Here is a 16,864-nt window from a genome sequence, read left to right as displayed (position 1 = left end):
TTTTGACATTATTTTTTAGGGGGAAACCTAGTCTTATACATGGGAAAATACAGTACTTTGAAAACCATGGGGGGGGGAGTCTGCAACCCCACAATTGTGTAAAAATGATTATGTTTAAGTATCAACAATATTATTTGTAAAAAAAAAATGAAAATTAAAAAAAAGAACCTAAGAAGTGTTTGCTAGATCCGGCCGGTGGCTCATCTAATCCAGCATTCAGTTCTCGCAGCAGCCAACCAGATGCCTGTGGGGAGCCCGCAATCAGGATTCGAACACAAGACCCTCTCCCTTCCTGGGGTTTCCAGGATTTGGTACTCAAAAGGATTGCTGGGTCCAACCGTGGAGGCAGAGAACAGCCATTGTGTGGGATTGAACATTATCACTGACTTCTCTTTCTCCCCAACACCTCCTCAATTTCCTCCAAGCTAGAAGCCACTTACCGTGCTGACACAGCTCCCCACTCCATCCTGGGGGGCACACGCACCGGAAACCAGGTGAGGTGTTGAGGCACGTTCCGCCGTTGGCACAGAGCTCGGAAGCGCAAGTTAATTCGGCAACGGGTAACGGAAGGAGAGCTGGCATTGGGGAGACACGGGAAAGAGAAGGCACAAGGCTGTTTTGCAAATGGGCCTGCCCCAAAGCTGCTAGCCCACAGTAAGGTCTACTAGCTGGCCTCCCCTTCATGCTTATGGCCACCATGGGTTGGGCATTAAAAAGGAAAAAAGCCCCCACTCTCATCAAGTTCCTCTGTTCGCCTGGGAATTATCCTGAGAAGCCGCCTAAGTTTCTATTCAAGTGCGATTTTGGTTTTAAACACAGTGTAAGGTAGTCTCTGGGACACGGGTGGCGCTGTGGGTTAAACCACAGAGCCTAGGACTTGCCGATCAGAAGGTCGGCGGTTCGATTCCCCGTGACGGGGTGAGCTCCCGTTGCTCGGTCCCTGTTTCTGCCAACCTAGCAGTTCGAAAGCACATCAAAGTGCAAGTAGATAAATAGGTACCACTCTGGCGGGAAGGTAAACGGCGTTTCCGTGCGCTGCTCTGGTTCGCCAGAAGCGGCTTAGTCATGCTGGCCACATGACTCGGAAGCTGTACGCCGGCTCCCTCGGCCAGTAAAGCGAGATGAGCGCCGCAACCCCAGAGTGGGTCACAACTAGATCTAACGGTCAGGGGTCTCTATGGGAGTACAGTCATACCTTGGGTTGAATATGCTTCATGTTGAACGCATTCGAGTTGTGCTCCGCGTTACTCCCCAGTAACGTAGCGCCTTACTTCCGGGTTTCGCCACTCGCACATGCGCAGATGCTCAAAATGATGTGACGCGCATGCGCAGAAGCGACAAAAAAGCGGCTAGCACATGCGCAGACGTGCCGTCGCTAGTTACGTTTACTCCGGAATGGATCCCGTTCGCATCCCGAGGTACCACTGTATATTGTATTCAATTACAGTGGTACCTACATCTGGTTAAGTACTTAATTCGTTCCGGAGGTCCGTTCTTAACCTGAAACTGTTCTTAACCTGAAGCAGCACTTTAGCTAGTGGGGCCTCCTGCTGCTGCTGCGCCGCCGGAGCCCAATTTCTGTTCTTATCCTGAAGCAAAGTTCTTAACCTGAAGCACGATTTCTGGGTTAGCGGAGTCTGTAACCTGAAGCGTATGTAACCTGAAGCGTATGTAACCCGAGGTACCACTGTACAGTGGACGCTCGGGTTACGAACGTGATCCGTGCGGGATGCACGTTCGCAAGCCACAGCGTTCGCAAGCCACAGCTGCGCGCCTGCACACGCACAGGTTGCGATTCGGCTCTTCTGTGCATGCACAAAGTGTGATTTAGCACTTCTGCGCATGCGCGACCGCCGAAACCCGGAAGTAACCCATTCCAGTACTTCTGGCTTTCAGCAGTCCATAACCTGAAAAAACGCAACCTGAAGTGTCTGTAACCCGAGGTATGACTGTATAATTATTTATGGTTATTATTATTATTATTATTATTATTATTATTATTATTATTATTATTATCATCATCATCATCATCATCATCATCACTATTACCTTTTCTTTGTACAGTCGTACCTTGGGTTAAGTACTTAATTTGTTCTGGAGGTCCGTACTTAACCTGAAACTGTTCTTAACCTGAAGCAGCACTTTAGCTAATGGGGCCTCCTGCTGCTGCTGTGCCGCAGGAGCCGAATTTCTGTTCTTATCGCGAAGCAATGTTCTTAACCTGAAGCACTATTTCTGGGTTAGCGGAGTCTGTAACCTGAAGCGTATGTAACCTGAAGCGTATGTAACCCAAGGTAGCACTGTACGTGTATTTAAGATTGTGTATGATATCATGGACTTCAATTAATAACAATAAAAAAGTGGGGGGAAAGGGGTGGCCAATGAGATGCCCTAAAAATGAACTACAACTCCCATCATTCCTGACCGGCTGCGGCCAATGGGAGTTGCACTCCAAAGCATTGGGAGGACTATACCTGTAGCACACCAAAATAGTTGTCTCTGCCCCCTGAACACTGTACAGCATTGCCAAGGATTATGGGAGAGACCCCGGCAGGCAACTGCCCTGGAGGGGCTTTTCTCGCCCGACATTTTGAGTCACCGCTCACCTTCCTCGCAGTTCCGGCCGTAGAATCCATCGGGACAAAGGCACTCGTACTCGTTTGGCTCGTTGTTTGCACAAGTGCCGCCGTTTTTGCACGGACGGTGAGACCCACAGTAGTTCAGATCTGGGCAGGGAGGAAAGCTCAGGTGATTCCTTGGTTTCAGAGAGTTTTCAACTTTCCATCATCGCTGTGCTTGATCTAATAAGTATCCCCAGTCTATTGGCACGTATGAAAAGCACTTCTATATATCTGACAGTGGCCTTGCTATCAAGAACGCTTATGAAGGATTGCTGGAGAGTACCAGCTTGTTTATCAACAAAATGACAACTGAGTGCTTCAGTTCTTCCTTAATATACTGTATTTTTTGCTCCATAAGATGCACCTGAACATAAAGACGCACCTAGTTTTTAGAGGGGGAATGCAAGAAAAAAAATATTCTTTAAAGGGATGCATCCCAGGCTCTGCTCAGCGCTCCCTTTCACGAGCCACGTGGAGCGTGTGTGCGGCGCTTGCAGCCTTCTCCCTCCTCGGGGAAAAGCCCCCAAGATCCGCACACACGCGGCTCTTTAAAGGGAGGGAGAGACCCCTCTCGCTGTTCTGGCTTCTGGGATAGCTGCGCAGCCTGCATTCGCTCCATAAGACGCACACACATTTCCCCTTACTTTTTAGGAGGGGGAAAGTGCGTCTTATAGAGCGAAAAATACGGTACCTGTTTCAGGTTCAGGACGCACACATATCTGGGTGTACCTCACACTAGGGATTGTCACGCTTTGGCTGCTGTGTTGCATAATTAGTTTAGAAAAACTAAAGAGAAGAAACCCCAATTTAACCTTGCCGCTCAGCAAACGGACCTCTGCTTCTTGGATCATCAGAGGTACAAGAAAAGTAGAAGAGGCCCATCCAGCAGAGAAAATGGCGACTCTCTTATCCCTGGGAATAAAAACTTCGCAATGTGTGGCTTCAGCGCAGGAGCTGCAGGATCTTGACCTCTCTGGGTCTTAGAAGTATTTGTTGTTGGGGTTTTTTGTATCTTTAGTATATAGATCTTACTGTGGTTTATGTGGAAATTGTTCAGTTTGGTTGAATATTTAATATTTAATGTATTGTTTATGACCAATTTTGTTATGTTGTAGTTACGTACCGTATTTTTCGCTCTATAGGACGCACCGGACAATAGGACGCACTTTGTTTTAGAGGGGGGAGAACAAGAAAAAAAAATTCTCCCCCTCTCTGCCCAGCGCCCCTTCAGTGAAGCGGCAGGAGGCACTGCACAGAGAGGGGGAGAACTTTCCCCCTCTTGTTTTCCCGCTCTAAAACAAGGTGCCACTCTAAAACAGGCTACCTTGGAAGCCTGGAGAGCGAGAGGGGTTGGTGTGCACTGACCCCTCTCGCTCTCCAGGCTTCAGGTTCCTTTCGACCTGCTCTTTGGGGCTGGCGGGGGGAAGCCCACCACCAGCCCCAAAGAGCAGGTCAGGGAGCAGTGGAAAGGCGCAGCGGAGAGGCTCCTGCCATAGCCGCGCGTCACCTCCCCAGCCGGGAGAGAGTCGCGGGGGGCTGCTTTAGCCTCGCGCGCACTCTCCCAGCTGGAGAGGTGACGCGGGGCTGTAGAGGCTCCTGCCATAGCCGCGCGTCACCTCTCCAGCCGGGAGAGGGTCGCGGGGCTATGGTGTCTTCGCTCCATAGGACGCACACACATTTCCCCTTCATTTTTGAAGGGGAAAAAGTGCATCCTATAGAGCAAAAAATACGGTGTGTTTTTTTTTCATTTTGTAAGCTGCCATGAGCATGATTTGAACTGTGCAAAGGCGGCATACAAATAAAATTATTTATGTATGTATCTACTTGTTTGGGCCTGACTCTGCACCCTTCTCTGGCTTACCATCGCCAGGCTTACTGGAGACAAACTTAGTGACCGATTTCCAAGTGCAACACAAAATAATTTAAAACAAAGGACCCTGTCAGTAGAACATGAAAAGCAATGGCAAAGAACCCCAGGGGTTGGGTTCAACATGAGTCATAGAGTAGCCTGGGGAAAATTCCAGACTGGCCAGTTTCCAATAGAAGCCAAGCCTCTACTGAGCATGCTCCAAGTGGGGGGGGGGCTCACCTTTGTCGCAGAGGATGCCCCCCCAGTTGGTCTCGCAGTCGCACTTCCAAGGCTCGGTGCAGCTGCCGTGGACGCAGCCTGGGAAAAGAATGCACTCATCGCAGAGTTGACCGGTCCACCCATAGTGGCACCTGGGAGGAGGAAGGGGAAAGCTCAGAGCAGCACAGTGGTTATGAGCGGGAGATGTGAGCCAGCCAGCCAGCTCTAATCTGAGCAGAGAGATGGCCTCGTCACACAGTTATTGGCTTCATCGTTTTAAATGTATAGTGCTAGTCTCACTTGAGAGCATCTTTTTTAAAAATACAGTGCTACCTCGGGTTAAGTACTTAATTCGTTCCGGAGGTCCGTACTTAACCTGAAACTGTTCTTAACCTGAAGCACCACTTTAGCTAATGGGGCCTCCCGCTGCTGCTGTGCCGCCCCCGCCCGATTTTTGTTCTCATCCTGAAGCAAAGTTCTTAACCTGAAGCACTAGCGGAGTCTTTAACCTGAAGCGTATGTAACCTGAAGCGTATGTAACCCGAGATACCACTGTAAAGGTAAAGGGACCCCTGACCGTTAGGTCCAGTCGTGACCGACTCTGGGGTTGCGGCACTCATCTCGCTTTACTGGCCGAGGGAGCCGGCGTACAGCTTCCGGGTCATGTGGCCAGCATGACTAAGCCGCTTCTGGCGAACCAGAGCAGCACACGGAAACACCGTTCACCTTCCCGCTGGAGTGGTACCTATTTATCTATTAGCACTTTGACGTGCTTTCGAACTGCTAGGTTGGCAGGAGCAGGGACCGAACAACGGGAGCTCACCCCGTCGCGGGGATTCGAACCACCGACCTTCTGATCGGCAAGTCCTAGGCTCTATGGTTTAGACCACAGCGCCACCCGCGTCCCTAATACCTCCTCTCTAAAAGCGATTCCTCTCTTTCTCCCTGGCTTTTCTGGAACTGCCTTCCGGAATGGACTGGCTGACGCCATTTCTCTCTCTTTCTTTCTCTCCCTCTCCCTCTCTCTCTTCCTCCATGTCCCTCCTCAGAATCTACTGTTTTGAGTAAAGTCCTCTGGCACAACCCCCTGGCACGGGCAACTGAACAGACAGCTATGTTCTAGAAAAACAACTACCAGACTTTTAGAAGACATCTGAAGGCAGCCCTCTTTAGGGAAGCTTTTAATGTTTAACAGACCGTTGTATTTTAATATTTTGTTGGAAGCCATCCAGAGTGGCTGGGGAAACCCAGCCAGAGGGGTGGGGTATAAATAATAAATTATTATTATTCCTTGTTTACATCTGCCTCAGTTTCGCATCCTTTCCATCTGCGGTCTTCCCCGTGTCACATTTTAGACTGCAAGTGCCTCGGGGCATGGGACTGTTCTTTTGTCCTCATCATGCAGTGATGGCATTAATTAATAATAGAAGATGGGTTGGGTTTACTGTTTTTGGGCAGCTGTGCCCAAATCAGCTTACAACAAACATTCAAAACATAAAAATACAGAGCACTGGGAGGGGGAAAACAAATATACAAATTACAGAACATGTCAGCAAATTCCTATAAAGTTATACCTCATGTTATGTCCACTTCATGTTACATTCTTTCAGGTTATGCCCCGTGGTGACCCGGAAGTACCGGAAAGGGTTACTTCCGTGTTTCGCCGCTCACGCATGCGCAGACGCGCAAAACGATGTTACACACATGCGCAGAAGCGGCAAATCGCAACCCGCACATGCGCAGACGCACCGCTGCGGGTTGCGCTCTTTTCATGTTGCGAACGGGCCTCCGGAACGGATCCCGTTCGCAACCAGAGGTACCACTGTATAATTAACAACAGCACATGCCATGTGGAACAGGGGAAGAAATGGCAGATACTTATCGTATTAAGGAATTGCACAGAGAGGGGGAGAGACAGAGACGTTTCTTCCTCCCCTTTTCCTAACTCTAGAAGTCATTGGAGTCACACAATGACACTGGTTCACAGGAGATCGGAGAGGCCGACAGGCGTAGTGTTAACCTCTGGGACTCACCGCCACAACGCGGTGATGGGCACTAGCTAAGACGCCTTCAAAAGGGTGATAGGGAAAATCAGGCCATGAAAAACATGGCGGGACTTTACCTCCTACGCCAATGCAGAACAGCGACAACAACGGCTTCACCCTAAAAAACTGTGAAGGCCATCGCCACCCCATTCCCCTCACAAAGCTACAATTCCCAGAGCGGTTTGACAACCAATCCTTCTTCGCAGGGAACTCTGGGAATTGTAGCTCTCTGTGTGTGTGGGAACCTGGGTCTCCTAACCACTCTCAGCACCCTGAACAAACTACAACTCCCAGGATCCCCTGGGGAAGGCGTGGCTGTCTAAAGGAGGGTCACAGCACTTGGAAACGGATGCTGCAAATAAATGCATAGCTGTCAACGTTTCCCTTTTCTTGTGAGGAATCCTATTCGGAATAAGGGAATTTCCCTTAAAAAAGGGAAACGTTGACAGCTATGTGTAAATGTGGCATCGGGAACTTTCTGTGTTCCACGGAAACCCCATTTAGCCCTTTGATGCAGCTGTCGCTCGGCTTGGCTTCCCCCCCCAGCTTGCCAAAAAAAGCCTTCTTGCCCCACCGGGGCCATCGCGCTGGGCGGCCGGTCAAGATCCTGGCCCCTGCCCAGGCTTCCCAATCAGGGGCTGGGCCTCCTCGTAACCGCAGTCGGTGCCGCACCCCATCCTTATCGGCCCTGGGATCCAAGGGTGACATCATTTTTCCTGGCCGGGACCCATAACTTCCTTCTCCTCCCAGCGGGGCTTGGCTGGCTGTTTCCTGCCCTAGGCCATTGCCCCGGTGTTGGAGGGGAGCTGCCGGGCTTCCACTTGCCGGGGCCGGCCAGGAAATCGGCTCCTTGGTGGCGAGGGGAGAATTTGGGAAGCAGGAAAAGGGGGAGAGAGGTAACCCAGTTCCCAAACATTATGCACCTCGCAGGGCTGCGTAATCCAATTTGACGCAGGGAAAACCCACTTAATGGCCCCTGATTTCAACAGGCTACATCCACACGGCACATTTAAAGCACTATAATTAAACAGACATGGCTTCTCCCAAAGAATGCTGGGAAGTGTAGTTGGTTAAGGGTGCTGAGAGATGTTAGCAGACCCCCTCTGTTCCTCTCACAGTGCCGCAATTCCCAGAGTTCTCTGGGAAAGAGGGGTTATTATTGGTTATTATTGGTTGGTGGTTAAACCACTCGGGGAGCCATTGGGGCCTCCTGGCAACACTCAGCGCCCTTGACAAACTACAACTCCCATAATTCTTTGGAAGGGGGAAGCCATCGCTACTACTGTTCCCAGGGTGTGTTGAACCGCCCTGGGAACCATAGCTCTGTGAAGGGAATAGGGGTCTCCCAGCAATTCTCAGCACCCTTATCAAACTACCGCTCCCAAAATTATTTGGGGGAAGGAAGGCGTGACTGTTTAAAGTGGGATCGTAGTGTTGTGTCCAGAAACATGTGGGAAATCCTGAAGGGACTGACAACTTAAATTCATAGGTAGCCATTTTTGAGAGGAATGGCACGGGCTGCCCCTGTCCTAATGGGCCAAGTCTGAAGTCTTCTCTTTCGTCTATAAAGCACTAAACAACTCAGGACCAGGTTATTTTAAGAGACCACCTTGCCCTCTCCTCAATAGCCCCACCTGGTGCCTGAGCTCAGCTGAGGGGGCCAGCTGGCAGTGCTACGTAGCCAGTGGGAGCAGGGCCTTCATTGTGGTGTCACCCACATTAGAGAACTCTGTCCCCGTGAGACAGGAACCTCCTGTTCTGTGCTTTTGAAAGCCTCTCTTTTTAATCACTCCTTCCCCAGCTGAATTGTTGCTTTTGGTTTGTGGCCAATACGATCTACAACGCAGGATTTGTATTATTATTTTTTATTATATTCCTATACCGCACTTCATCTGTAGATCACTTCTTTTTTTATGATTTTCAGGTTTATACATTTCAGTAATTTTTCAGCCATTTTAACATATCAAAACTTGAGTTCCTTCCTCCTCTTTCTGCGGATCCTTAAATTTATTTTTAATATCTACTGCATATCCAAACTAACTCAATTTGTTCATTTATTCATCTGCTTTAAATATATACTCTTGCGAAACTGCAGGTTAGTACAATAATCCTGCCAATGTTCTTATCTGTTTTACAATTTGTCTGCAAATATTCAATAAACCATTTCCATTATTTTTTTTAAAAAAAGTTTGTTATCTCGATTTCTTATTTTTCCGGTAAGCTGCGCCATTCATCCACACTCAGCTGTACATACTTGCATTCTCCAGGCTCCTCACAGGTCCCATGAGTTTCGTGACAACCCGGCCGGCAAATGGCTGCAAGAAACACACGGAAACGCCGTTTACCTTCCCGCCCGAGCGGTACCTATTTATCTACTTACACAGGTGTGCTTTCAAACTGCTAGGTTGGCAGGAGCTGGGACCGAGCAACAGGAGCTCACCCCGTCGCAGGGATTTGAACCGCCGACCTTCTGATCGGCAAGCCCTAGGCTCTGTGGTTTAACCCACAGTGCCACCCGAAAGCTAGGAGCTAAATGGCACCTAGGTTATGGGCACAACGGAATGTCTAGACACGCTTTTTTTAATAACAGGAATACAGTACTGAAAATGAATGAACTGCAGCTAAAACGTTATGTTCATTTTTCACATGGTCTAGTAGTCCTTCCCCTGCCCACCCCCTAATATGCTTATGAGGGTCTCCTCTCCAGTCTTCAGAGAGTAGCTGGAAGTGGGGAGGCAGAAAAAGATCCTCCTTTTCTTCCACTCTGCAGTTTTAATTTGAAATCTTAGTCGCACTGCTGAGCTCAGAGCTCAGAAACTGCTCGCGCTCATTAAATTCCCTGTCGCTAAATGCGCCTAGAACAACGGGAGTTTTGAACGCTGGTTGCAAGGTGTTGCTGATTATTATTATTGCATAACTGTAAGTTTATTGTACAGTCTTATTAAGCTGTCTAATCGTAGAAGGGACATGGCTGTGAGGGGCCATGGGACCCTACACTTCTGAATTTCCTAGTTCTAGTGTTTCCTAGTTCTGCTGGATCTCTCAGCAGCCTTTGACACCATCGACCATAACATCCTTCTGGACCGTCTAGAGGGGCTGGGAGCTGGGGGCACTGTTATACAGTGGTTCTGCTCCTTCCTCCTGGGCCATGGTGAGAAAGTGGTGGTGGAGGATGAGTGTTCAGACCCCTGGGCTCTCACTTGTGGGGTGCCTCAGGGTTCCGTCCTCTCCCCCATGCTTTTTAACATCTATATGAAACCACTGGGAGAGATCATCAGGGGGTTTGGGCTGGGTGTTCATCAATATGCGGATGATACCCAGCTCTACCTCTCTTTCAAATCGGAACCAGTGAAGGCAGTGAAGGTCCTGTGTGAGTGCCTGGAGGTGGTTGGAGGATGGATGGCGGCTAACAGATTGAGGTTGAATCCTGACAAGACAGAAGCACTGTTTTGGTGGGACAGGAGGCGGGCAGGTGTGGAGGACTCCCTGGTCCTGAATGGGGTAACTGTGCCCCTGAAGGACCAGGTGCGTAGCCTGGGAGTCATTTTGGACTCACAGGTGTCTATGGAGGCGCAGGTCAATTATGTGTCCAGGGCAGCTGTTTATCAGCTCCATTTGTTATGCAGGCTGACACCCTACCTGCCCACAGACTGACTTGCCAGAGTGGTGCATGCTCCGGTTATCTCTCACTTGGACTACTGCAATACACTCTATGTGGGGCTACCTTTGAAGGTGACCCAGAAACTGCAACTAATCCAGAATGCGGCAGCTAGACTGGTGACTGGGAGCAGCCGCCGAGACCATATAACACTGGTCTTGAAAGACCTACACTGGCTCCCAGTACGTTTCCAAGCACAACGCAAAATGTTGGTGCTGACCTTTAAAGCCCTAAACGGCCTCGGTCTAGTATACCTGAAGGAGCGTCTCCACCCCCATCGTTCAGCCCGGACACTGAGGTCCAGTGCCAAGGGCCTTCTGGCGGTTCCCCCATTGCGAGAAGCCAAGTTACAGGGAACCAGGCAGAGGGCCTTCTTGGTAGTGGCGCCCGCCCTGTGGAACGCCCTCCCACAAGATGTCAAAGAGAAAAATAACTACCAAACTTTTAGAAGACATCTGAAGGCAGCCCTGTTTAGGGAAGCTTTTAATGTTTAATAGGTTATTGTATTTTAGTGTCTTGTTGGAAGCTGCCCAGAGTGGCTCGGGAAACCCAGCCAGATGGGCGGGATATAAATAAATTATTATTATTATTATTATTAATGAATCAATGAATCAATGAAGGGGCTGGGTAGGATCGAAGCAGAGCCTCAGGTTCTCTTTCCCAGATTTGTGGGTGCGTAACAAAGTTTCATTACTGCCAGGAAGCTGGGATGGAAAATGGCACCCAGTGCTGGACTCCTGGGTTCTCTCCCCGCCCTCCCCCAATGCAGCCCCTTCTTCCTCTCCTCCGCCCCGCGCCAGCCGGACGTCCCGGGACATACCCCGTGTACATTCGTCTCCCGTCCAGCCGTCCAGACAGACCTTGTTGCCTGCAGCGTCGCAGCTGTGGTGCCCGAAGAAATCGTCGCGGGGCCGGCATAGGAAGTTGCAGGCCGGGCCGTAGTAATGCTCTTGGCAGCGCACCCGCACCCGGTACTCCAGCGAGGTGCTGCGCCCGTGATGCCACAGGTCCTGCCAGCCTTCGCCGGGGTTCAGCATTCCCGAACGGGTCACCCGCTCCATCAGCTGCCCTCCGCCTGGAAGGAGAGGGCGAGAAAGGCAAGGGGGCGGGAGCTGAGACTCACTGCATCACCCGGCGAATTTCCAAAGACAAAGGCAGAGGAGGAAGACCCAAAACTGCCTGGGTGCATCAGAAGGGAGGAAGCTAACTTGCAGCCAGTCAGGCCACTGGTCCACCAAGCTCAATAATAATAATAATAATAATAATAATAATAATAATAATAATAATAATAAATTTTATTTATATCCAGCCGAAGCCGGGCTCAGGGTGGCTAACAACAATAAAATAGTGCAGCATTCTAAAAACATTTCATTATAAAAATTGCCATATTTTTTGCTCTATAAGATTCACTTTTTCCCTCCTAAAAAGTAGGGGAAATGTGTGTGCGTCTTATGGAGCGAATGCAGGCTGCGCAGCTATCCCAGAAGCCAGAACAGCGAGAGGGATTGCTGCTTTCACTGCGCAGCGATCCCTCTTGCTGCTCTGGCTTCTGAGATTCAGAATATATTTTTTCTTGTTTTCCTCCTCCAAAAACTAGGTGCGTCTTGTGGTCTGGTGCGTCTTATAGAGCGAAAAATGTGATAATTAAAATCCAATTGATGGCAACCATTAAGCATAAGTTCTGTAAAGATTGCCAGAGGAGGGAGTCAGGCTGCGCCCTGACCAAAGGCCTGGTGGAACAGCTCCGTCTTGCAGGCCCTGCGGAAAGATGTCAAGTCCCGCAGGGCCCTAGTCTCTTGTGACAGAGCGTTCCAGCAGATCGGAGCCGCAGCGGAAAAAGCCCTGGCTCTAGTTGAGGCCAGCCTAACCTCTCTGCGGCCTGGGACCTTCAGGATGTTTTTGTTTGAAGACCGTAAGGTCCTCCGTGGGACATACCAGGAGAGGCGGTCCCGTAGGTACAAGGGTCCTAAGCCGTATAGGGCTTTAAAGGTTAAAACCAGCACCTTGAACCTGATCCTGTACTCCACCGGGAGCCAGTGCAGCTGGTATAGCACTGGGTGAATGTGATCCCGCGGCAAGGACCCCATAAGGAGTCTCGCCGCGGCATTCTGCACCCGCTGGAGTTTCTGGGTCAGTCTCAAGGGCAGCCCCACGTAGAGCGAATGGGGCAATACGCTCTGCACTGGCCGGCAGTGGCTCTCCAAGCTGCCAAGTAGGGGGCATTCACATCCCTACCTGGAGCGGCTGCCGGGGATAAAAATCAGGACCTTTTCCACACAAAACAAGAGATTTACCACCCTGCTACAGTCCTGCACCTGGACAGCACTGCAAATGGGCCCGCACAAGTTACCAGTCCACAATAAGGTCCGTGTGGCAGCCTGCCCATGAGTCATTTGCGGAGTGGCAAACGCATAAAAGGAACCCGAAAGTATATTCATCCGGTTTTGCAGAAGCTTCCTTGCCTCTGTGCCTCCACCACATTGGTGGATTGTCCTCTATCAGGGCCAGGGCCTTCTCGGTGATGGCTCCGACCTGGTCCCATGAGACCAGGGCCCGGCAGGATTTAACTTCCTTCCGCAGGGCCTGTAAGACAGAGCTATTCCGCCTGGCTTTCAATCTGAACTTAACCTGGTCATTTATTCCCCTTCCTTCCCTTCCCTCCCCTTCCCTTTTTTATGAAGATTACCCGCTCTGGGATCCCACAGCTAATTCTACCCTGGTCTCCTCGCTGGCCCAAATAGGACTAATTTAGCCAGCTAGCCCTGGTGATCATCTAATGTTTATTGGATGGATTTCCCCCCTAAATTGATTTTTGAATTCTGAATTTATTGTTATTCACGTTTTATACTGTATTTTATGCTGTTTTTTGTTGCATAAATTCAGTGTTTTAAATTTGTTGTTAGCCGCCCTGAGCCCTGTTTTCTGAACTGATAAGGGCGGGGTATAAATAAAATATTATTATTATTATTATTATTATTATTATTATTATTATTAGACAGCTAAGGAGCTCTGCTGGATCAGATGAAAGGCACTTCACCTAGACCTCCATCATGGGCAGTGAGGTAGCCCTAGGAAACCCACAAGCAAGCAGGGTTTGAAGGCAAGAGACCTCCTTTGCTGCAACTGATATTCAGGGGTAGACTGCTCTGAACATAGCTGTCAACTTACAGATTTGAAAATAAGGGACCAGCAGCCTCGAAAATTAAGGGATCAGCAGCCAAAATAAGGGATCAACAATTACTTTGATGAAATACATATTTTGTTGCGTGCAAATGGCTTTAGATACCTATTAGGTCCATAAATTACCATATAGCACATATTCAACACAAAAAAACAGCAACAATTTGTTGTTGACAAAGGACAGTTGGACACAGAAAGGGCCCCATTACCTTCAGTAGCTTATTTAAGGGACATCATCAATAAGGGACAGCAGTGGGACGTGGCGCTGGGATAAAGGACTGTCCCGCCAAATAAGGGACGCTTGACAGCTATGGCTCTGAACATGGAGGGTCTCAAAATCCTAACCGTGTCCCTGTCTGGAACCCCACCCTGCTGGCTCCCCCCGGTGGGAGAGCAGCTCCTTACCTTGGCTGGTGACGTCAGAAGCGTTGGCGGCATCCCAGGCCTCCAGTACCAGAGAGTACGAGCGCTAGAAGGAACAAGGCATTTGGTTACGGGAGATTTTCATCCTGGGATACCATACATGTAAAGCACCATGATCCCAATTTAAACAGCCATGGCTTCCCCCCAGCTCAAAAAAGCCAAGGAGTTCTAGTTTGTTAAGGGCGATCTGACCTTTGCTATAAAGGACTAATAATTTTTCTTTTTGTAGGAACATGCCAAGCAGTGGCACAGAACTGGAAAGCATTCTGTTTCTCTCGTTGGAAACAGAATGTATGGTCAACAGCTGAATCAGGAAAAACTGGCAAAGAGATTGCATGCGTTGAATAATGCAAATGCTGGAAATTATTCTGATGAAATATAGCCTCATTTTATAAAACATATTACTGAAGAATGGAAACCACCGAAATCACAGATTGGACTTCAGCAAACTTAAATACTGTAGACTGAACCGTCCCGGAGGGGGATAAAATGGGATTTTGCTTCTGTATTTTTGCTTTTTTCCCTTTTTAATTGTTGTTATACAATGGAAATCATTAAAACTATATTTTGTCTTTTAAAAAGGGGTGCCGAGAGTCATTAGGACACCTCTAATTCCCCTCACTTGTTGTTTAGTCGTTTAATCGTGTCCGACTCTTCGTGATTCTCCTCACAGATTCCCAAAATTCCCTGAGAAGAGAGATGGATTGTAAAACCATCTGGGAACTGTAGGTCTGTGAGGGGAACTGTGGTCTCCTGACATCTCTCAGCACCCTTCACAAACTACAGCTCCCAGAATTCCTTGGGGGAGAAGCCATGACAGTTTTGAGTGCTATCACGGTGCTTAAAAAACTGGCATGCCCCATTTCTCAGAAGCTGCAAAGAGGGTGGGGAAGGGGCTCTCTCTCCAGCAGCCATCCCAGTAGGGCCAGCCAAAGACCTTTTGCTGAACAAGGTGTTAACGGAGAAATCTGAGGGCTCCCTTGGACAAAAAACAAGGACACCAGCCAGGAATACCAGAGCAAAACAGCAGCCAGTAGGCTTGGTCTTGATTGAAGACTGTCGCGACAGGACTCCCACCTGCCACCAGGTGGAACAAGATGGAAGCCCCGAACAAAAGAGAACCCAAACTTTTATTAGCTGCTCATCCCCATGTTACACCCCCTCAAACTACATCACGGTTACATCACGGTTACATCATGAAAGGGGAGGACTGGTGGCAGTAATCTGAGCATCCTGGACCCTGCCCCATGGTTCCCCTTGCCCTCCACCAAACACCCATCAAGTGACGCAAAAGAGATCTTTACATTTCCCTGTTTCCCAGCCAAGTTAATCACACCCTTTTGTCTTCATCTGGGTTTGTTCTTTCTGGAACGGCTACCTGTCTGGCACTCAGGTATCAGGATGCCAGGAATTATCACCCAGGCAGAGGGGCTGCTGAGCAGCTGAGCTCACAGGTCTATATGAATTTCTGAAGTTTTCCCAGTGAGCCAGTACAGAGATGCATTTATCAGTGAATTCTTACATTTGGTATCGTGCAGCAAAGACCCTTTGAATAGATAGGAAGAAACACTGATGGAGTGTTTTATGGGGACAAATCACAAAAGTCATAAAAGCGATTGTGCTGGTTTGGGTAGTGGGCTGCATGGGCATGATATCTGCTGGAGGGGCAACCCGCCCCCCCCAACCTATACATAAATTCCTGCAACAAAGGTGAATGACAAGATGGCGGCCCCAACGTCTACCCCATTCCACATACAGAAGCCAACTGGGCAGGCCGCCAAATCTTAATCCAACACTGGTGACAGGACAGCGTGCTCCATAACGCCTGAGGCGCAAATTTAGGGGCAGGGCAGCAACATGCCCAGTCCTCCAACAGAGGGGCTTGTTACTCCCCACGCCCCAAGCATTTTGCCGCCTGAGGCAGTGGCCTCATTTTGCCTAATGGTAGGGCCGGCTTCACATACCAGAGGAAATAAAGCAGGGCTGCCATATGTCTGGAATTTCCTGGACATAGTCAGGATTCGCCCGTCAAAAATGGTGTCCGGGTGGAATATTATTATTATTATTATTATTATTATTATTAGAATTTATATATACCGCCCTATACTCAATTTTGTAAATCGTTTTAAACATCCGGGGAAACCTGACCATATTGGAGGGGGCAATTTTCCAAAAAAATAGCTTGAAAACTTCTTCTTTGCAAAAAATATACTCAAGAGCTTTGGCCAAGAAGGAAGCTCAACAACTTTTGTGTTCCGATTTTCATTTTTTCAAATATGGCAACCCTAAAATAAAGGAAATACAAGGTTCAATGTCCTTGTATTAATTTAATAATAATAATAATAATAATAAATTTTTATTTATACCCCGCCCTCCCCAGCCAAGGCCGGGCTCAGAGCGGCTTACAAGCAATAATAAAAACAAGATGAGTGATTACAACTTAAAAACAAAAATAAAATACAACATTAAAATAATGGAACATTAAAATATTAAAATGGAGCCTCATTTACCAAGCCCTGCACCCTCAAATCCCAACTCGATCACCGAGATCAAGTGCAGGAACATCATTCATTGTTCCCGAGTTGGTGAGGCTTATTTGACAATGAAAAAAAAACCCCGAGCCTTTAGTGTCTCCAGCCCGGTCCTATGGAACTCTCTGCCACTAGAGATTCAGCAAGCCTCTTCTCTTTCAACTTTTGAACGCCAGCTGAAACTCTTCCATCCCACCCAGGCCTATGCAAGCAATTTAGAGAATGAATTTTCATCCCTTTATTTAATATACAGCAGTACCATCATTTTCAAGACAGCTCCCATCAAAGCCTGGTGAATCTGGAACTAGACTTGGATGATCTGATAACGTCAATCGTCT

The 16,864-nt window shown here is 48.7% G+C and overlaps 1 protein-coding gene across 1 annotated transcript in view; it reads right to left on the bottom strand.

Moving 5' to 3' along the window:
* LOC308591478 (uncharacterized protein) overlaps nt 1–16,864 on the bottom strand; it is a gene marked incomplete at its 5' end in the record, with an annotated part of 53,644 nt that overhangs the window by 15,347 nt on the left and 21,433 nt on the right. The window contains 6 exons of the mRNA XM_081202244.1: nt 441–575; nt 2,607–2,726; nt 4,711–4,841; nt 8,989–9,049; nt 11,213–11,467; nt 13,978–14,041. Coding sequence (XP_081058370.1) covers nt 441–575; nt 2,607–2,726; nt 4,711–4,841; nt 8,989–9,049; nt 11,213–11,467; nt 13,978–14,041 — 766 coding nt within the window. The remainder of the gene's footprint in view (nt 1–440; nt 576–2,606; nt 2,727–4,710; nt 4,842–8,988; nt 9,050–11,212; nt 11,468–13,977; nt 14,042–16,864) is intronic.

The sequence above is a fragment of the Podarcis bocagei genome, assembly GCF_964188305.1.
Source record: "Podarcis bocagei genome assembly, chromosome: 7".
Lineage (NCBI taxonomy): Eukaryota > Metazoa > Chordata > Lepidosauria > Squamata > Lacertidae > Podarcis > Podarcis bocagei.
Note: the sequence above shows the minus strand (reverse complement) of the source record. Positions and strands in the feature narration are given on the sequence as shown.